This window comes from Tachysurus vachellii, chromosome 16 (assembly GCF_030014155.1).
Source record: "Tachysurus vachellii isolate PV-2020 chromosome 16, HZAU_Pvac_v1, whole genome shotgun sequence".
Classification (NCBI taxonomy): domain Eukaryota; kingdom Metazoa; phylum Chordata; class Actinopteri; order Siluriformes; family Bagridae; genus Tachysurus; species Tachysurus vachellii.
This window is the reverse complement of record NC_083475.1, coordinates 4,823,670-4,846,659: the sequence shown is the minus strand read 5'-3', so window position 1 is coordinate 4,846,659 and position 22,990 is coordinate 4,823,670. Positions and strand designations below refer to the sequence as shown.

General features: G+C 40.5%; 1 protein-coding gene across 1 annotated transcript; it reads right to left on the bottom strand.

Annotated features, from left to right (window-relative positions):
- Nucleotides 1-4,191: 4,191 nt before the first annotated feature.
- LOC132859454 (E3 ubiquitin-protein ligase TRIM39-like) lies at nt 4,192-20,997 on the bottom strand. Its single transcript, XM_060890197.1, has 9 exons — nt 20,943-20,997; nt 17,806-18,315; nt 16,938-17,083; nt 16,691-16,875; nt 7,842-8,268; nt 7,520-7,688; nt 7,215-7,286; nt 7,028-7,063; nt 4,192-4,739 (listed from the first exon to the last, which is right to left on the bottom strand). Exons 1-9 carry the CDS (start codon nt 20,995-20,997, stop codon nt 4,192-4,194), a joined length of 2,148 nt encoding a protein of 715 aa, XP_060746180.1.
- Nucleotides 20,998-22,990: the final 1,993 nt, after the last annotated feature.

Here is a 22,990-nt window from a genome sequence, read left to right as displayed (position 1 = left end):
TCCTTCAATGACTGTGCATAGAACATTTTTACAACAACACACTGACTGAAACATGTGCAGGTTATTCATGCTGTTATAGAAATTAAAATCCGTCAGTACTCTTGATTTAATAAGTCTGGAGAAGATTACTTTAGACACACAGTCTGCATTTTGAGCAATTTTGTTTTTTCGGCTCAGGTATATTGCCATTTTTGCCTGACCAAAGATAAAATTGATCAGTTGGCACCTGAACCGGTCTCTCCTGACATATTTAAAACCAAGAATAAAACACTGAAAATCAACATTAAAAGACCTTAAGAAGCTCCGTAAAAACACAAAGAAAGACTGTAAGCTGGAGTAGTGAATAAAAGCATGAACAACAGTTTGTCTCTGTGAACAGAAAAGACAGTCATGTGTAACATCAGGGTTTAAAATGGAAATAAAAGAGTTCACAGAGAGAATACAGTGTAAAATCCTCCACTGGAGGTCGGCAGCTTTTTTGGTTAACGGTGGTTTGTACAGTGTCTCCACTCTGGTTTAATATCATTATTAAAACCAAGTACATTTCTCCATGGGGTGTCGACCCTCACACTCAGTTTCTTCTTATTTAAAACCTTAAATAAATAATAATACAAAGTTTTAAAGTAAATAAAATAAAAAGTCAGGAGAGACCAGGGAAGTAAAGATAATTCTTTATTGGATTGTTTAATAGTCTTGACAGTTGAGTTGTCGTTCTATTAAAACATCTTTACTAACATGAAATATGTGGGTGAGAGTTTGAACAAATGACAAATCTGAAATAAAATAGTCACTGCTCATGAATCATAAATGTGTGACCAGTTAAATGATCTATTTTACTCTATTAGTATTGTAATACCAGCATTTATAACCCACCTATAATGTTCAATATTAAAACACCGGCACAAACGGAGCACAAACGACGATTTTGTTGAATCTGGAGCAGGTGGGGGGCTGAGTGAATGACCACCTAATATTGTTTTAATATTATAAAAACCGAAACAGCACAAACAAAACTTTTAGCAGCACAAACCAGCACAAACAAAGCACAAACGAACGAGACTATTTTGTTGACGTTTTACATTGTTTGGGGGCAACTTCACGCTGGTAACAGTGTTGACGCAGCAGCTGAAGTTAGAGATGAACTTGGTGGAAGAGACGGAGACTGACTGACCGATTGAAAATGATACGTACACATAAATCAGGGAACCAGAAACGCCATGAAAAGAAGGAGAGGGAGGCCAAAAGAGCTGCTGTATCCCAGTCGATCAAGACATTCTTTACGACAGTTTTGTGGTGTCTTTTCAGGGCCCGATTTACTTTTGTGGGAAAACTGCTGCCGGGCGGGCGGGTACTGTCAGGTTATTTTTATTTATTTTTTTTATACCGCGCGCGTTCAATGGTAAGACTGGCCAGGAAATATCAGAAATGACACTGAAGACTTTGGGGGAACCTTCCATTGATATATTATATCATGATATATTGTATTCCAAGGTGGTGGAATGAACTTCCCCTAGAGGTCCGGACAGCTGAGTCACTGGCTATTTTCAAGCGGCGGTTGAAGACCTATTTATTCAGGAAACACTTCAACTAGCACTTCTTTCCTTATCTTTTGCATTAAAAAAAAAAAAATACAACCTTTGACACCCTTTCATTGTAACTTTGAACAAATGTTTTAAACTCATGGTATCTTAATTATTAATGATTCAATGTTAGAGATTTAAGCACTTATGTACGTCGCTCTGGATAAGGGCGTCTGCCAAATGCTGTAAATGTAAATTTCAGATTGCAGGGGACAAGGGTTTGATAATGGGGCAAATATGTAATATAAAGAAAATAAACCCTCTTGCCACATATTCACCCTGTGCCTCGCACTCTCTGAATCTTGTTGGTGTACAAGCAGCAGAGTCTTGTCCTGATCTTTCCACATTTTTTGGACCCCTTGTACAATCTCTTTAGTGCAAGTCCCGAGTGTTGGGCAATACTTAAAGTTCAGACTGGCTGCTCCCTTCAACGCTTATCAGAGACCAGGTGGAGTGCACACATACTGTAGCTGCAGTTAAACCTGTAGCAAACCACTTGCCATCAATTATAGAAGCTCTGGACACCATCCTTGCAAAGTGCAGTTTAACCAATGAAGCTAGGTCAGAGGCCAGTGGTCTAAAACAGTTCTTCATGTCCTTCAAAGCCATAGTTCTTCTCACTGTATGGAAGAAAATGCTGCAGTCCATTGAAGATAGAAACCTAATTCTGCAATCAGGGAAAATTTCAATCGAAGTTGAAATAGACAACATACGGGCACTTAAAGAGGAGATGGAAGTTTAGCGTAACTCATGGGATAATCTTTTGCAGAAGCTTCCCTCATTGCAGAAGCTATGGATGTGCCCATGGGGTTTCTAGTCAGCCACAAAAAAAGAAAGCGCTTTGCAGATGAGAGTCAGAGTTCAGAGGATGCTAACCAACTAGAGACAGAAGAAATTCGGTTTCGAAACGACGTGTTTTTTGTGGCATTGGATAATATAATCTCTGCACTGGATATCCGCTTCGAAACCACTGCAAAGATATATGAAGAGTTTTTTGCAATCTTGAAGTTAAAAGACTAAAAACAAGATCAGATTCATCCAGCTTGCCACTCATTAGTGAGCAAATATACACAGGATCTTACAACAGGCTTTGAGAACGAAGTGAGGCATCTTCATTCATTCATTCATTCATTCATCTTCTACCGCTTATCCGAACTACCTCGGGTCACGGGGAGCCTGTGCCTACCATGCCTCAACCTACCATGCATGTCTTTGGACCGGAGGAGGAAACCGGAGTACCCGGAGGAAACCCCCGAGGCACGGAGAGAACATGCAAACTCCACACACACAAGGTGGAGGTGGGAATCGAACCCCGACCCTGGAGGTGTGAGGCGAACGTGCTAACCACTAAGCCACCGTGCATTGCATTGTGACACTCCGGGAGCTTGTGAACATTGCGGGAGCTGACCTGTCAAAGGTGGAGGACCTGGCAGCGCGTATGGGAATGTGGTCCCTGCGTGTTGTCAGTCAACTCTTACACCGCTGGAGGTCCTCCGTTACATCTGAGGAGCGTGTTCGGCTGATGGACTAACAGTATACAGAGACCGGTCCTGCAGAGGAGGAACCCTTTCCCCAGCTGAACATCGCTCCTGACCTCGATGGGTGTGAAGTTCCCCTCCTGGAGTGCCGGGGCGATTCGGAGATGGACTTTGGGACAGTGTCGGGGAAGCTGCTCTACAGAGCCTGTGTTAAGGTTTTAAATAAGAAAAAACTGAGTGTGAGGGTCGACACCCCATGGAGAAATGTACTTGGTTTTAATGATGATATTAAACCAGAGTGGAGACACTGTACAAACCACCGTTAACCAAAAATCAAGAGTACTGACAGATTTTAATTTCTATAACAGCATGAATAACCTGCACATGTTTCAGTCAGTGTGGTGTTGTAACAATGGTCTATGTGCTATCATTGAAGGAGAACTAAGCTTTGCACCAGAGCTAAGCTAATGATGATTATTAGTATTATCAGTTAACCTAATTTATTTGAATTATTTTAATACTCTTATTTATTTATTTATTTATTTATTTATTTATTTATTTATTTATTTATATAGTTGTTGAGTTACGCTGGTTGTTGTTTTTTACGTGACTTGTGCAAATAAAGGATCTCTCTTTGTCTCTCTCTCTGTCTCTCTCTCTCTCTCTGTCTCTCTCTCTTGCTGTGTCTCTCTGTCTCTCTCTCTCTCTGTGTCTCTCTCTGTCTCTCACTCACTCTCTCTCTCTCTCTCTCTCTCTGTCTCTCTCCCCTCCCTCCATCATGGAATAACAACAAATTTTCTCATCTTATAAATAAACTATGAATTACTCCAACTATTTATAATGTAACAAAAAACACACCAACACAGTGAAATAAAATACATTCCCATAAACAAAAAAACAAACACAAAATATCCTGATTACTGGATAAATAGTTTAATATGTGATTTGTAGTTCCACAGTCATAATGTCACATATTCATAATAAACAGACTAGAGGATTACAATTAAAACCAGGTATTAAATTAATAGGTACAGCATTTTAAAAAGATATATGTGTTTCTAAAATCTAACCAAAAAAGTAAACAAATTCTTTTTACTCTTACCATCTGATGATCACATTTGTGAGGTTTAAATTTATTCAGTCTTAAATACAGGAGAGATGATCAGTGGTGCTGCATTTTTACCTCTTTTTCTTAAACCAGGACTGAAGAATGTATAAAGTTTCTCAGTGAAAGTCTGACCAGTGAAAGAGTAGATATGAGCTCTGGACTTCACATCATAAAAGGAGACCAGACCCTCCTCATAGTCCACAAACACCCCCACAACCTCCACCTTCTCTCTCAGTCTGAGGGAGACATAGGGACCTTCACAAGCCTTATACTGATTCTCATTCCTCAGGATCACAGTCCAGAATCCATTCTGAGGAGTCAGTGTAATCTTCTTCTTCCTGTTAATGTTCTCTCTCACGACTCCTAATGACCAGTCAGTTTTCCCTCTGACCTGCACCTCATAATAAAATCTCACTGAGGAGAAACTTTGCTTTCCCAGAACACAGATACACCGATTAAACCTCTGTGGTGTATCAGGGAGATTCTGTCTTTTGTCTCCATCTGTCACTTGTTTTCCATCAGCAGACAGGATGAGTTCAGGATGAGCTGTATCAGGATCCAGAGTCACATCCACTGAGAGAAACACAGTGTGTTATATGAGTAAACATGTAAAAAATATTACATCATCATCCAGTGGATCATATTCATTATCGATTTATAAAAGGATTTGTAGAAGATTTTTGAAATTTTATTTCATTGAAATTTCAAAAATACAGTTTATAATAGAGTCTGTTACAGATACGAAATATAAAAAGGTTCCTTCTGAAATTTTAGTGATTAATTTGTGTTTGTAATTTTTGTTTTTCAGGAAATACACAGAAAGAGTCACAGAACATGAGAGAAAAACATTTGAGGTAAAAAATCTGTCTCTAGTGATAAATATCTGGTAGGTTTTACATTTAGAAATAAAACATGGAATTGGAACATGGAAGCTGAATTCAATCCAATCATAAAGCTGAACAGTGAAGGGGAAAGAACAGGGATTTACTCCAAGTTGTGGAATTTGGACTCAAACCTTTGGGGGTTTATTTAATGTCAGGACACAAAACAGTTATTTTGAAAATCTGAATTATAAAATATGAATCTCTGAACATCTAAAAAATGTAAATTAAATATTAAATCTAAATTTTAACTCCTGCACACGGATTCACATAACTTCTCATTACATAAGAGCATTTTGATATGGAAAGTAAAATTAAAAGTATCTAGTGTAACGTTTACTTCCAGTTAGCTGTCATCAACAATAAAGTCTCTGCACTAGAGCTTCTACCAGTTACTTTATAAAAAAATAATTTCTCCTGTGTTTATGTGACTATTTTTTATATACTATATAAAATTTATATACTATTTATGGTTTTACAAGTCATCACGTTTAATAAATAGATTTGGTGTGAATGAATTTGCTTCCAGACATTTTTTACATTAAAATAAATTAATTGAAATAAAATTAGCTTTGTAAGATTTGCAGTGTCTCTACATAATTCCCATCATTTTATCTAGCATTCAGTCAATCTACTGATTCAGTCCATCCATTCATGTCTAATCTATCTGTTGTCCACAAGCATTTATGATTGTTTCATTAAAAATATTATACAGAGCATAAGTCCAAATGAAGGCAGTCTGTAACTGATTAAAACATATAAACATAATTTATTTATTTATTTATTTATTTATTTGTTATTTGGTGTTATTTCTTTGGGGCAGTGGTAGTTAAAGTGGTTAAGTATCTGTGTTGATGAGCAGAGAATTGGGGTTAAAGCTGCCCCTGCTGGGCCCCTGAGCAAAAGGCCCTCTGCTCCAGAGGTGCTGCTTCTTCTTATAGTGAGATTTGAACATTTTACATTTAGAATCTACACCCCTGGTTTCTGCCCCTGGGACACCAGTGGATTTTCCTAGAGTCTGTACTTCTGAACTTACTGTAGCTTGTTCAAATACATAATGCCTTGTCTCTGTGTTTTGTGAGAACAAAATGATCCATATGAATTTAGTGAAATGTTGAAGAGCTTGACATGTATTGTGTTACCTGATAGAATACTGAATAATCACATTTTAAATGTTTCCTCTCAAGTTTGTTAGTTATTTGTTTGTTTACTTGTTTGTTTTGTAGAGTTTTACACTAAAAGGTAGACGTTTGGGTAAATGATGAAGATTGAAGAAATCATAACTCACACCACCATAAGCAGATATACTCATTTACACACACACACACACACACACACACATTCCCAAACACACACTCTCTCTCTCTCTCTCTCTGTCATTAGTGAGAACGTATGGAGATTTTCCTGGTTCTGATGATAAATATAATTTCTGAATTTCTACACGTTTTCTTTAACTGGTACAAAAAAATAATTTATCAAAGACACTTGTTTAGCGTGTCAGTTAGTGTTAGTGTAAAAAATATATTTTTGTAGAATACATTCATGACTTTTATGTTCAAGTTTATCTGTAAATGACAGAAACACTGCATGGTGTAAAAACTCTTTTCTAACTGCATGACTTTAAAACTCTCACCTTTTGGACAGCATAAAGATTACATTTATCACTGATAGTCAAAGAAATCCATCTTTTATCATGCAGTTAGAAAGGTATAAAGTTAATCTCTGTACAAACATACATCTGTTCCTTGCATTATTTTATTAGTGAAATGTAAGAAGATGATCAGTGTTTCTAAAGTAGAAAAGGGTTTAAGGGCTTTAGTGCATGACAGTAATAAGGAGCTATAGTGAGGAGGATAATGAGACACTTTAATACTCCTTTTATCTGGAGAGATCTACAGATGAAAATAAGTCTGATGATGCAGTGGTGTAATGCTGATATGTACATTTTAATATGAGAGGAGATCAAAAAGCTCACTGTACCTGCATACTGCTGAATCCTCTTCAGTTCTGTGGAAACTAATTACAACAAAACATCACTGTCATTAGATTTCAGATCAGTTATTAGTATTTAATATTTAGATTTTGCAAAACATATACCTAAAACATCTACTTTTGTCTATTATTAGAGACTTTTTTATCAAATCTAAAGTACAAAATAATTTCTCACCTGTTTTCTTTAACTTGTAATTGAGTGATTTAGTGAGTTTCTCATTCAGAGTCTGCTGAAGCTGAGACAGAGCTGTCGTCACAGTGTACACATTCACACCAGTGTTAATGCTGATCTCAGTCCAGTTCTTGGTGTGTGGAGGGCTGCACATGGAGGAGTAAATCTACAGTAGAGCAGGAGAGAGGAGAAATCCCTCAGCATGGTTAGTGTTGTTCTGTGATGTTCTGCATTGTCAGTGAGCAGAGAGAGGAACACTGACCTGTAGGAGGTGGAGATGCTCCTCAGTGTGTGAGAGCTGCTCCAGCTCAGTGTCTCTTCCTGCTCCAGCTCTTTAATGAGTCCTTCAGCCTTCCTCTCTGCTGCTTTCTGCTTCTCCTCCATCATCTCCAGCAGCTCAGCCTGACTTCTCTCAATGGAGTGAATCAGAGCAGTGAAGACTTTAACATTGTCTGCTTTCTCTTTCTCTGTGCTTCTCTAAAGGAGGAACACATTTTCACTTCAATCAGATAACACTGATAGTGAACTTTGTTCATTTCTACAAATAAGAATTAAACTACTGAATCTATCAGATATTAACTCATGTCATGTTTGTACACACTTTGCTTTGTTTTACTGAGTGTCCTGAACTCTCTCATGTTTCTGGCATATGTTGGCCACCAGGTTCTCCACAGGGTTTATTAGTTTGTGTTTCTTAAGTTTTGGAACATGATAATGTGGCTCTAAATTAATTTTACAGAAACTCAGTCCACAATCCAGACAGGATTTTAGGGCCTTCAGCTTCTCTCCACTGCAGGCATCACAAAGAACCTCAGGTTTGTTAGAACCACTTTTCTTCTTGAAGTGATCTGCAACCTCTCTCTGTGTTGTATTAATCTTCAGTTCAGGTCTCTTGGTGAATTTCTTGTTCCATAATGGACAGTGACAGTGTTGATTCATGTCCCAGCACAGTGTAAGGCAGCTCTTACAGAGGTTATGTCCACATGGAGTGGTGACTGGATCAGTGAGCACATCCACACAGATCAGACACAGCAGCAGATCTTTAGACAGGAGACTCCTGGAGTCATGAGAAACTAGAAAAGAAAATGTTACACATTGTTGATAAATGGTGTAAATAGATTAAACTGCATCTGTAGTTTAGGTGTGAAAATCACAGACCAGAATGTCTACAAGTTTTCCTAAACTGTGTAAAGGCACTTGTTGGGGTGTCAGTTACTGTTAGTGTAAAAATGTTATTTTTGTAGAATAGATTTATGAATATTTCAGTGAAAAATGGTTGCCATCTGACATCACTGATTGAACATCAGCTCTGTTTGGATGATGAGAGGATGCAGAGTTTATTTATACAGCATTGTCCTGCTAGTTGTGTGTGGGTGGTTGGGTGGGTGCTGGTGTGGTTAGTTGTGTGAGAGAGTGAGCTGTTTTTGGGAGATGCTTTAAATCTCTCCCAGAAGTTTGTATTTACTGTTTAGTGATTGTACTTTGATTGAGTTTGTTTGATATTTTGTTATTCTTTCTGTTGTTGGAATTGACATCTCTGTAACAGGAAGTTTTTCTTTTGGTTGTAAGTTAATATTTGTTACACTTTTTCATTCTTTATTTATTGAGTTCTATTGTTAATTTGGAAAGGGGTTAGTAGGGAAGGGGTGCCATTTCTTTTGGATCTTGTTTTCTCCTGTTTATGTTAGTAATAGCGTTTGTGTATTGTGTTGTAATCTTTGTTTTTTATTTTCTTTTGTAGCTTATTTAGTTTCTCCCTAAATGAGTTAGATGGGTTCTGCTTATTGTTTTGTCCTGATCCCCCTCTTGAAGTCTTCAAACCCTCCTGCACTTCATGTACATGAAAAAAATCATTTTGACTTGGATGTATAGTGACACCCCTCCTTGAACCGCCACCTTATTGTGGTTGACACGCCTCTGCAACATCGCATGGCGGCTGGGGACAGTGCCTCTGGACTGGCAGACTGGGGTGGTGGTCCCTCTGTTTAAGAAGGGGGACCGGAGGGTGTGTTCCAACTACAGGGGGATCACACTCCTCAGCCTCCCCGGAAAAGTCTATGCCAGGGTACTGGAGAGGAGAATCCGGCCGATAGTCGAACCTCGGATTCAGGAGGAACAATGTGGGTTTCGTCGTGGAACAGTGGACCATCTCTATACCCTCACTAGGTTGCTGGAGGGTTCATGGGAGTTTGCCCAACCAGTCCACATGTGCTTTGTGGATCTGGAGAAGGCATTCGACTGTGTCCCTCGTGGTGATCTGTGGGGGGTGCTCTGGGAGTATGGGGTCCGGGGCCCTCTGCTAAGGGCTGTCCGGTCCCTATATGACCGGAGCAGGAGTTTGGTTCGCATTGCCAGCAGTAAGTCTTAGCAGTAAAACTTGTTCCCGGTGCATGTTGGACTCCGGCAGGGCTGCCCTTTGTCACCGGTCCTGTTCATTATTTATATGGACAGGATTTCTAGGCACAGTCGGGGGCCGGAGGGAGTCCGGTTTGGGGACCACGGGATTTTGTCTCTGCTTTTTGCAGATGATGTTGTCCTGTTGGCTTCTTCAAATCAGGACCTTCAGAGTGCACTGGGATGGTTTGCAGCCGAGTGTGAAGCGGCGGGGATGAGAATCAGCACCTCCAAATCCGAGGCCATGGTTCTCAGCCGAAAAAGGGTGGCTTGCCCCCTTCAGGATGGTGGAAAGCCCCTGCCTCAAGTGGAGGAGTTTAAGTATCTTGGGGTCTTGTTCACGAGTGAGGGAAGGATGGAGCGGGAGATCGACAGGAGGATCGGTGTATCTTCTGCAGTGATGCGATCGATATACCGGTCTGTTGTGGTGAAGAAAGAACTGAGCCGCAAGGCGAAGCTCTCTATTTACCAGTCGATCTACGTTCCTACCCTCACCTATGGTCATGAGCTTTGGGTCATGACCGAAAGGACAAGATCCCGGAAACAGGCGGCCGAAATGAGTTTCCTCCGCAGAGTGGCTGGGCGCTCCCTTAGAGATAGGGTGAGGAGCTCGGTCACTCGGGAGGAGCTCAGAGTAGAGCCGCTGCTCCTCCACATCAAGAGGGGTCAGCTGAGGTGGCTCGGGCATCTGTTCCGGATGCCTCCTGGACGCCTCCCTGGGGAGGTGTTCCGGGCATGTCCAACCGGGAGGAGGCCCTGGGGAAGACCTAGGACACGCTGGAGGGACTATGTCTCTCGGCTGGCCTGGGAACGCCTCGGTATTCCCCCGGAGGAAGTGTCTGGGGAGAGGGAAGTCTGGGTGTCCCTGCTCAGACTGCTGCCCCCGCGACCCGGCCCCGGATAAGCGGTAGAAGATGGATGGATGTATAGTGACATTCTTTTTTGTGACAGGATTGGGGTTGAGTTGTTGATCCTCAAAGTTGACACACACCACCTTTTATTCTGTTACTCATCCCTCCATCCCCAGACTCCTTTTGTTCCCTGGGAACGTAACAAAGTGTCACTGCCGAGCTCCAACAATAACACATTTTTACTCAACAAAGTGACACATTTTTCAGCCTGTAATTTCATGTTAATGTTCATTTACAGATTCCTAGATTAATCTTTTATAAGTCTTAGACTTTTGGACATCAATGTGTATTTAAAATGTTGTGTTCTACATTGTTTGGTGTTACATTATACATTTACAAGTTATTAATGTTGCAACGTTTTGTTAAATGAAGTTTGTAATAAGCATTATCAATATTCAAGATGAATATTACATATAACACATTATTGTGATGTAATATTTTACTATGAATGCTGTCTGACCTTCTGTGCACGTGACTAGAAGTTATTTGTGACTAGAAATTGTTATTACCAGAGAGAATTTGTGTACAATATTAGAGGGTCAGAAGGAGCTGGAGACGTGATGGTGAGACTCAGGCTCATAAACAACTTAGGCAGAACTTGGTGAGATCCTGATCAGTAGATGATCGAGCGTTGTGCATCTAGCCAATGATTGCTGATGTTTTCCTTTCTTCTGTTTTCTGCCTATAACTCATTCCTATATAACCTCAGTGTAATAAATGTTCTAGGCCCTTCATCTATCATGATACACGAGGAGTGCTGGGTCCTGCTGTGCAGCAGCACAAATACATTGTGAATCTTTTTACTCTTGCTCATTCTGAACAGTGTGCTATTTTTATTTTCTCAAAAACTTCCACAACAATAATCAGTCACAGATTTTGCTAAATATATTATTTGGTAACTATTTTACATCTTTCTTTAACAGTTTCTATGTATTTGTTATTATTTGTATATTTTCTGTTTAGTTTCTACAGACATTTAGGTCAGTTACATAGAAACAGTTTTCAGGGAGTTTTTCATGATGCTTATTTTCAAGGTTTTGGTTTTTTTTAATCATTTAAATTTGAATCAATCACCCTGATTACCAACTCACCATAATTATATTCCCCGCTTCATATCTACAAGTACTGCATTATCAGAACTGTCAGTCATCACATTATCTGTGTATGTTACACACACTACAGCTGCTGCATATTGTTATTAGCACTACCATGCACTTCTCCCACTTTATGTACATAATTGACCAGTCATATATTCTGTATTATATTTAATACTCATACTGTCTATATTGTATCACATTGTCTGCATTTTCTTGTACAGTCTGTATTGTCCTGTCTTGTGTAGTATAATGTTATATATGTCTGTACTTTTGAGAGTCACAAACAGCTGGAACCAAGTTCCTTGTGTGTGTCAACACCCTTGGACAATAAACCTGATTCTGATTAATTTTTCTGCCTTTCAGTGTCAGTGAAATAAATTAATATCCACATATTAAAATAGCAAACAAAACATCTCACTTTTATATATCTATGCAAATAAATACAAACAATAAAGAAAGAAATAAAACAATAATAAATAATATAATTCTAATGAGGTCTTATTTATTTCTTACATTTCATTAAATATTCTTTATTGAATTACATATTGAATTTATAACTAATAAAGTAATATAAATCCTCCATAGTTACAGGATCAGTGTAAATAAATGTCTTTCTAAGATGTTTGTGTATTATAACACAACTCTTATACTTGTTACATAAGGCAGTTAAAACAATTAAGCCATTCACTGAGATCATTTTTATAACAATATAGATTATAATAGTGACAGTATTTCATTAAAACATACAGAAAACTAATCATGCATAAACTGTATAACTTACATAATTCTGGTTCTTCCATGTTCCCCCTTTTTCTGCCTCCTGTTTGTGATGAAGATTCAGCCATTTACTTCCTCCTGTGTTTTTAACCTTTACAGTAAATCACATCATTCAGTCCACACATGTACTGTAACAGTATGAGGTTTTACTGATTAGTCTGTTTAACATGTCTGTCTGCAGTGTTAAACCTAATGAATGACACTAAAACATTTAGTCTGTGATTTAAAACACATGTAAACATTCTCATCATCATGAGATTGTAATAAACACAGAATTTCACTGAACTTTCTCTCAGTTTTCAGCTCAATAACTGTATCATTCACAGTTTCTCATATCCAGATAAGTTTGTAAGTGTAAGTTTGGGTTCGAGTTTCACCCAGAGCTTACCACAGTCTGTATTGTCCTGTCTTGTGTAGTATAATGTTATGTTAAAGTTCCTTGTGTGTGTCAACACCCTTGGCCAATAAACCTGATTCTGATTCTGATTGGCTTTTTCTGCCTTTCAATGTCAGTGAAATAAATTAATATACAAATATTAAAATAGCAAACAAAACATTTCACTTTTATATTTTTAATTTTAACTAATGTAGATTAGTTTTTAATCTACATTTAAACTGTGAAAGTGTGTCTGAGCCCCGAACATTATCAGGAAGACTATTCCAGAGTTTGGGAGCTAAATAAGAAAACGCTCTACCGCCTTTAGTAGACTTGGATATTCTGGGGACTACCAGACGTTCTGAGCTTTGTGATCTCAGAGAGCGTGAAGGGTTGTAACGTGTTAGAAGACTAGTTAGATACATGGGAGCTAAGCCATTACGAGCCTTGTACATAAGTAGCAGTAGTTTGTAATCAATTCTAAACTTAACAGTTAGCCAGTGTAGAGATGATAAAATTGGGGTTATATGGTCATACTTTCTTGTCCTGGTGAGAACTCTGGCAGCTGCATTTTGGACTAACTGTAGCCTATTTATTAAAGATGCAGGACAACCACCTAGTAATGCATTACAATAGTCCAGTCTAGAGGTCATGAAAGCATGAACTAGCTTCTCAGCATCAGATACAGGCAGGATGTTTCTCAGCTTGGAAATATTTCTAAGGTGAAAGAAGGCTGTTTTTGTGGTTTGGGCGGCATGATTTTCAAAGGATAAGTTACTGTCTAATATAACACCCAGGTCTTTCACTGTAGAGCTACTAGTAACAGTACATCCCTCTAATTGGAAGTTAAGTTGTGGGAGTTTCTGTGTACTGGTTTTTGGACCTAGAATTAGTATTTCTGTCTTATCATAGTTTAACAACAGAAAATTACAGCTCATCCAGTCTTTTATCTCACTAAGGCACTGAGTTAATTTTGACAATTTAGCTATTTCATCTGGTTTTGATGAGATATATGTGTGTCATCAGCATAGCAATGGAAACTAATCTCATGTCTTCTAATGATGTTCCCTAATGGAAGCATGTATATCAAGAAGAGCAGAGGTCCTAGAACTGATCCTTGAGGGACCCCGTGATTAACTGGTAGTAAGCTGGAGGGTTCACCATCTAATTCTACAAAATGGTATCGGTCAGACAGGTAGGATCTAAACCAACTTAAAGCTTGTCCATGAATACCTGTGTAATTTTGTAAACGATCTAGGAGAATATTGTGATCTATAGTGCCGAATGCAGCACTAAGGTCAAGTAGGACTAATAGGGACATACTGTCTTGGTCCGAAGCTAAGAACAGGTCATTTGTGACTTTCACAAGTGCAGTTTCTGTACTATGGTGGTGCCTAAAACCTGACTGAAACTCTTCGAGAATATTGTTCTCCTGTAAGAAGGAGCTCAGTTGAACAGACAACCTTTTGAAGTATTTTAGACATAAATGGAAGGTGTGAAATAGGTCTGTAATTTGATAGTTCATTTGGATCTAAATTAGGTTTTTTGATGAGTGGCCTAATAACTGCAAACTTGAAAGACTTAGGTATGTACTGTAACTGTCGTGATGCTGGACAAAGGCGAGTGAGGATCCAAGTGCAGTCATTCATTTAATGGTCAAAAACAAGAACCAGGAACACCAAAAACAGGAAAACAGACAGACATGTAAAACTAGGCAAAAACCGGGCTAACAGGAAACAAAACATAGCTGAGGCAAAACTAGGCAGAAACAGAGTTCACAGGAAACAGAACAGAGACACACAGACAGAAGACGAGCAAAACAGGGCAGAAAAAGAGCAAACAGGAAACTGATCATAGACAGGCAGAACTATAGACAATATATAGACAACGACTAGCAACAGGGAAGTGAGCAAACAGAATATATATAGCTGACAGGAACCAATAACAAAGCACAGACAATCAGAGACAAAGACAACACACCTGAGGGAATGAATGAGTTCAATCAGTGTCCGTGGGAACAAACGAGTGGGCGGAGCAAACAATTAACAACAGGGAAAGACAGCAGACAGAAACAGGGCAAAAGCACAGACAGACTCATTACAATAACCTAAAGATAGCGAGGAGTTAATAATATTACGAAGAGGCTCACCAGCTTTATTTAACACTTCTTTCAGTAATTTAGTTGGAATGGGATCTAGTGAACAATTTGTTGATTTAGCTGTAGTAATAAGCTTAACTAACTCTTCCTGTCCTGTACTTGTAAAGCACTGTAGTTGTGTGTCTAGAGCCTTAGGTGAGACTGGGTCACTAGATGCTCTCATATGTTGAGTGTCCCCTATTTTATTCCTGATACTTTCGATTTTATCAGTGAAGAATCTCATAAAATCCTCACTACTGAACTGTGATGGAATAGTGTGTTCAGATTTCTGGTGTTTTGCTAATCTAGCCACTGTGTTAAATAAAAACCTGGGATTGTTCTGGTTATTTTCTATGAGTTTGCTCAGGTGCTCAGCCCTGGCAGCTTTTAGTTGGACATACTTTCCTTATATGCAATTCTAAAAACCTCTAATTTAGTTTTTCTCCACTTTCGCTCGAGGTTACGGGTTTCCCTCTTGAGGGTGTGAGTATGACTATTATACCACAGTGCAAGCGTTTTATCTCTAACCTTCTGTAATCTGATTGGGGCAACAGTGTCTAATGTGCGAGTGAATGTAGCGCCTATGCTGTTAGTAATTTCGTCTAGATCGTCTGTGTTTAAGGGTACAGTAATAAGTTGAGACAGATCAGGTAGGTTATTTGTGAATCTGTCTTTAGTGGTTGGATTAATAGTTCTACCGAGTCGATAACGTGGTGGGATACAGTTAGTCTGTTCTACTGGTAGTGTGTACAATATGAGGTAATGGTCTGTGATGTCATCACTTTGAGGAATGATATCTATATCAGTGACATCTATTCTGTGTGATATTATTAAATCTAGTGTATGATTACGACGGTGAGTTGCTCTAGTGACGTTTTGTTTAAGCCCGAGTGAGTTTAGTAAGTCCATGAATGTGAGTCCTAACGCATCGTTTGAGTCGTCAACATAAATGTTAAAATCTCCTACAATTAATGCTTTATCAAAGCTAACCAATAGGTCAGAAAGAAAATCTGTGAATTCTCTAAGAAAATCAGTGTAGGGCCCTGGTGGTCTATACACGGTCGCTAGCGCAAGAGACGTCAGGGATTTTTTTGTGTGCATGTGCGGTAATGTAACATTGAGGACGAGCACTTCAAAAGAATTAAATCTATACTGTGTTCTCTGGGTAACAGTAAGGTAATCACTTAAAATAGTGGCGACACCACCTCCACGACCAGTCTGATGAGGCTCGTGCTTATAGGTATATCCTGATGGTGTAGACTCATTTAGACCGATGTAATCATTTGGTTTAATCCAAGTTTCGGTAAGGCAGAGTGCAGTAAGGCTATTTTCTGAGATTATTTAAATTTACAATAAGTGCTTTTGGTGCAAGTGATCTAATGTTCAGAAGCCCAAACTTTAGGAACTGTTTTTGTTTGTTTCTTTGGCATTTTGCTGGTATAATTACAGTGAGATTATTTCGAGAACGTCTCTCATAATTACTTTTGAATCTCACTGCTTTCTGAGCCTGACACCATGACTGAAGCCATTCATTAAAAGCGGAAAGTCTACTGAACCTTTCAATTCCTTGCTGGTACGTTGGAAGTGGTCCGGACACGATGATCCTGCCTCAGGCTGGTGTCGTTCGAGCCGGCGTGAAGAACCACGGCTCCGGTGTTTCTGCTCACGACCCTAGGTACCTGTGCAGCGACATCAAGAACACGGGCACCAAGTAGGCAGTGAGTGCAAGCCTTACCTTTAGCCACAGTAGCACAGACGTGGCGGACGATGGAGTCTCCGATGATCACAGTGTTGCGGGCCGTTTCGCGAAGGGGGGCAAATCGGTTCCGGTGGGGATCTCGAAGACCAGCGGTGGTGGTGGGGGGAGTTCCTCGGACTGGCACGTGTCCTCTGCTGCTGCACCCAGGATCCGCGGTGCCCTGGCGCCGGAGTGAACTGCCCCTGGCCAGGCCACTTCCTGGGTGCATTGGGCCTGGGCAGAGAAACACACGGAGTAGAGGTGGAGGGAGTAGAAATTACATGCCGGGAGTTTACCTGAGACGGGTGAGCGGCCGACCGGGGAGCTTCCAGCGCGGCTTTCCGCTCCCGCAGCTCGGCCTGCTTCACCTGTAGGTCGTGGATCTGCTTCTCCACGGCCTCTAATTCCAGTTCTACCGAGTGCAGCTCGAACGTGTCCTCCCCTGCACTCAAAGGCAGAGACGTAACCGACATGATGTTATATCGCAAGTACGACAGAGATAATTGGTGTGAAAAGAGGTGTACTAGCGATACTCGGGCTAACAGGCTAGTTATGCTAGCCGGATGGGGTGGACGCTGGGAAAACAAATAAATAGGCTAGCAGGCTAGCGATGCTAACCAGCTAGCAGCGGCGCTGGCAAAACAATAAATAAAGGTAACAAAGGGTAAGGAGTTAAAGTGTAACTCAGATAAATCGGAGTTGAGTAAAAATACTCAGCCAAGCAAACAGATGCGGCGCACAAACAATTCAAACACCACGTTATATGACTGTATATGCCACAATCTAACTGCAACACAACACAACACAACCATACGTGCCTACCCGGTGGCTAAGGCTGTCAGCGAGCCCCCACTGTCGTTGTTAATGCAGGTTCAGTGGCCCCGGTTCAGTATGGCATAACACAAAACCAACAATCTAACCACAGCACAACTATACGTGTGGTGATGTGAAAAATCTTACACTATAGAAGTGCCCCAAAGAAGTAGGGATCATACTTTAAGAGTATTATGATTGGTATCATATGATACATGGGAATAGATCTCAGATGTCATAATAGGATTAAGGTGATATATAACTAATGCATAAATAAACCACACAGGACTCAGAACGTAGAAAAGGAAAGGAGGAGTTTATTACAAATAAACTTAATAATAATAGTGAGACCCAGAGCTATCAGGCCTGGGAGAAGTAGGGGTGTAGTCTGGGGACCCAGGCCTGGGAGAAGGAGAAGAGGGGACAAAACCTGGGGAACCAGGCTCAGAGTTAGAGGGAGAAGAAGCCAAATTGGGGAGAGAGGGCGAATATAGGCAAAAGGAGGAGATGAGATACGAGGAGGGGAGGCAGGAGTTGTCAGCCTAGGGCAGCAGGGTTCAGCATGAGGACAACCATCAGTTTGTGTCCTTTGGTCCACCAGGACAGGAGGCAGGAGTGTTTGAGTGGAGAAAGACTGAGTCATAGGCGTCTGCACAATGCGAAAGAGCGTGAGAGGCTGCTCAGGGAGTGTAGGGGAACACAGTCGTTCCAGGAAAGAGCAGAGCTCTTGAGACAGATGACCCAGGTGATAGCGGCGATAACTGGCCAAAACCTCAGCAGAAACTGGCCTCCTATAGGGAGTAGGCAGAGAAATGCAAATGGTGTGACCAGGACGAATTGGCTGACCCTGAGGTTGAGAACCTAAGGGAAAAAGGGAGTAGCCTTTCATAAGAAATAGAGAAACTAAAGCTTAAAGTATGCAATGAGCAAGCCCAGTCTGAAGGCCAGACTGAGATCATGATAAAGGACTCCAGTAATATACAAAATAGCATTACAGCAACAAAGCTTAGCAACAGTAGAGATACAATATAACCAAGTAGAAGTAAGAACTTATGACATAGTTAAACTCATAAAGTTAACATATAACCAGTAAATATATATAAAATAGTAATGAAAGAAATGAGAAAAACTTACTCATTGTAGCTGAAACAGAGGATTAATCCACGAGACGTCCATCATGAAAGGCTGAGTGACAAATGTGATACCAACTAGGAAGTAAAGCTCTCTTGAGCATATTTTTTTAATAACAGTGACGAAAAAAGCTGGAAATAATAGGAAATTAAGAAAAGAAGAAAACCCATACATGGGCATACGAGTAAAGGTCAGGTGATGATTCTGGGAAATAAGGGGAATTCAGGAAGGCGGGATATTAGGTCACTGAGGAGGCGTATGAGGTAATTTGGGGAAATAAGGGGATTTCAGAAGAAGCATGTAAATGATAAGGCGGGGCTTCAGAAACAACTTTGAGAAATAATGGGAAATTGCCTGAAAGCATGCAGATTAAGAAAGGAGGCGCCTAGAGGCGCCAGGGTATATATTGAGGGGAAATTTAATCGGAAAGTTCAGTTCTTTTTCGTGGGGAGAGTAGTTCTTTTTGGACGGCGAAGCCATCTTTTGATGCTGCAGCTTTTTTATTCTTTTGATACTTTGAGTCTTTTGTTTTGCAAGGGAGAAGTTTTTGGTTACATGTGGATGCTCTTTTGGGTTTTTCATTTGTTCTTTTTGACTTAGTGATTTTTGTTTGCCTTGAGCTCAATGGAGTGACTGCAATAAAGAAGTTTTTGCTCATTCTCATCCAGGTCTGAGGAGTTTTCTCACTATTTCATCAATATTAATTACAGTGTAATTAGAAGGATTTGGTTAAAGTAGATGATAAAACAGTTATAGTTATAAGTATAAATCACCCTTGTGATATGTCAGCTTGGAGGCGGGCTCTAAGTTCTGACACGTGCCTACCCAATGGCTAAGGCTGTCGGCGAGCCCCCACTGTCGTCGTTAATGCAGGTTCAGTGGCCCCGGTTCCGTATGGCATAACACAAGACTAAAAAGAATTCAAGGACAGCTACAAGCTCGCAGCTCCAAAGCTGCTGCTGCTACACGCTGCTGCTGCTACACGCTGCTGCTGCTACACGCTGCTGCTGCTACACGCTGCTGCTGCTACACGCTGCTGCTGCTACACGCTGCTGCTGCATTTAATCTCATCCCTTATGTCAGTCAGCAGTCACCACAAACGGAAACCAATAGTTATTCCACTGCCCAGTATACATTGTTATCACATAAATCTAGACTCACTGTCATTATTTAAACATTTTTGATCATTAATTTCAATCATTTTGGATAAATGATGATTTTTAGATGATGTTGCTATCATTAGATAATTTACAGTTTCCCGTAGACTATAAGGCTATATATAAAATGCTAGAATATTAGGGCCACAGAGGAAAAAAAAAGAATATTCACAGACTTTGAGAAGTTGTTTTAGAGGAGGACGGTTGTTAAAATGACAGCTGTGGGGCATTTCGTGGAATTGTTCTTCAGTATGGTTTCACAAACCAGGACATGCTTAATCTTTTGGCACATCAGCATCACATTGTCATAAGTATCAGGACTGTAAAAAGAATATGCATCTTTTCTGCAGAAAGAACCAGCCTCATAAATTTATGACTTTTTCCTTCTTCCTCAGTGTGGCCCTAATACTCTGTCATATAAAATACACATTCCATATAAATATAAAAACACAAAGTGTAACATTATTTTCCTTTATTGAATAAGTATAAAACAAAGCAGGTAAACCATCAGCTCCTTTCGAAACTGAAGAGGGGGGGGGATGTTGATTGTTTATATTTTAGATTGTTTTGATTTAATAATTTTAATTTAATTGTATTTAAACATGCCATCAAAATAAAATACAGTTGCACCAAAAAATGAATATAAAGTGATAAAACATTTTAACTCACTAGAACGCTAAATCAATGAGAACCCTGAGCTTGTTTCTTTGCAACGAGACGGTTCCATCTGGGGGTAATAGGAGACAATGACACCCGAAGTGTGTTGCTTATGTCCAGTTTATTTTGTTTTGTTTTGGTTGCTGTCAGTGCAGAAAACCCTGCTTCACACAGATAGGATGTCGGAAATGGCAATAGGGATTTAAGTGATTTAAGTTCCTTTCCCAAGGAAACTTTCTAACGACGTCAGTTTCGTACTCGTTTTTGCATATTATACAACAAAAGAATAAATACACATTCAGAGTTCTGTATATAACACACCACCACATTTCTGCACACTGAAATAAATGCAGGACAAATCCATACACATCAACTGAACAGACAAATGAATGGATGCAGTAGCCTTCCTGCAAGCTTGTATTACACACAGTATACAGCACAAACATCATAAGATACCAAATAAATAAAAAAAAAAAATGGGGGCCCTCTCCTTCCTCAGGCAGGCCACATTGTGGAGGACAGCACAAGCCACAGTAATGTCACATGTTTGCTGGCACTGATTGGTGTAGCAGCAGCAGCGGATTTGGAGCTCTCGCATCTTCCAAGCTTCGAGCTTGTAGCCATCCTTGAATTTTTTGGTTTTGTGTTATGCCATACGGAACCGGGGGCCACTGAACCTGCATTAACGACGACAGTGGGGGCTCGCCGATAGCCTTAGCCACTGGGTAGGCACGTATGGTTGTGTTGCGGTTAGATTGTCGCGTCTATGGTCATAATACGCGGTGTTTGAATTGTTTGCGCGTCGCATTTGTTTGCTTGGCTGAGTATTTTTATTCAATTCCGATTTAACTTGAGTTTATACTTTAACTCCTTACCTTTTAATATCTTTATTTATTTGTTTTCCCAGTGCCCGCTGCTAGCTGGTTAGCATCACTAGCCTGTTAGCCCGGTTCCGCTAGTACACATTACACTCTGATTCCCTACCTTTTACAAAGGGTGAACACATCGGCAATACATCTTAAACCTAGAATAATCGCTCAATATACATTTTGATATCGCTACATCCTATTTATTTATTTGTTTTCCCACCGTCCTATCCGGCTAGCATAACTAGCCTGTTAGTCCGGCTACCGCTACTACACCTTTTTCACACCAATTATCTCTGTTGTACTTGCTCTGTAATATCATCACTCGGTGGAACTGGAGCTGGAGGCCGTGGAGAAGCAGATGCGCGACCTACAGGTGAAGCAGGCCGAGCTGCGGGAGCGGAAAGCCGCGCTGGAAGCTCCCCGGTCGGTTGCTCACCTGTCTCAGGTAAACTCTCGCCGTGTAATTACTACTCCTTCCACCTCTACTCCGTGTGTTTCTCTGTCCAGGCCCAACGCACCCAGGAAGTGGCCTGGCCAGATGCTGTTCACTCCGGCGCCAGGGCACCGCGGATCCTGGGTGCAGCAGCGGAGGACGCGCGCCGGGCCCCGGTCGAGGATCTCTCCCCCTCCACCACCGCCGGTCTTTGAGATCCCCACCCAGAACCGCTTCGCCCCCCTTCGTGAGACAGACCACGACACTGTGATCATCACACTGTGAAACACCAATCTGTGAATATGTGGCCAACTTTACTTAAGTGCCTTACGTGCTGTAGCTGCTTCACAATAAAAGCATTACTCTAGCGAAACAACGGGGTGCTTTTATTGTGAAGACATCATAGGACATGCAATGTGCTTACCACATGGAGACGTCTTATGTTGGTGACGATTCTCAGTCATCCAGGTCTTATCGTGTTTACCTTGGACTGTTAGCTATTCAGACGGACTGCTTTTCCAAACAGTGCATCGCACCAAGCCGGCTGTGTTCGACCGACCGAGGTTCACAACACTGCTCGGCACAAACACAGCCAGGCTGCAAAACTCGAATACAGTAAAATGAGAGCTATGTTTGTGTGAACAGGCAAATACGTTTAACCTCTGCCATTTTACATAACATCACCTCACCGATGGTAAAGAGGTGAAATGTAAGTTGTAATTAATTGATTTCTAGTCACCAGAGACAGAGCACTTGAAATAATGTCAACATTTGTCAACTTCAGAAAAAGTATCCACATACATTAACGCTCTCCTTTGTGTCTCCACCTGAGTGTGTGTGTGTGTGTGGCTGACACAGGTCGAGATGGAGTAGTACAGTATAAGCACTGGCCTTAAACAGTATCACGGGTAACCCCCAAAAAAAGTTACCGTATGAAATACTAATATAATACACGTAGCACAAGTACATGACCTGACAGCATTGTTCTTAAGGTTACACGCCAAGATGAGCCCCGTAGCCCACAAGCATGCTGCTAGCATGTCACAAGTATTTATATTGTATTTTCACCACATAACTATTCATTTTTGATATCTTTGGCCTGTGTTACTGAAATGTAGCTAATATAGAGTTTGATTTAGCAGTTTTGCCAAGTTTTCTTATGGGTTTGGGAAAAGTTAAACATGAGCTTAGCTAGTTAATACTGGCTAACAAGCACACCGTCAGTACAGCATATGAAGTAGAGATGATCCAGATACTCGGCTGAAACGAGTATCCGGTACGGATAAAGC

Bases quoted from the DNA above. Each gene is read 5' to 3' on its own strand.
- LOC132859454 (XM_060890197.1), bottom strand. From the start codon at position 20,997: ATGCGAGAGCTCCAAATCCGCTGCTGCTGCTACACCAATCAGTGCCAG. The intron at 16,876-16,937 runs GTAAACTCCCGG...TTCTCTGCCCAG, and splicing joins CGGCCGCTCACCCGTCTCAG to GCCCAATGCACCCAGGAAGT. The intron at 7,064-7,214 runs GTGAGAAATTAT...TGTTGTAATTAG, and splicing joins TTACAAGTTAAAGAAAACAG to TTTCCACAGAACTGAAGAGG.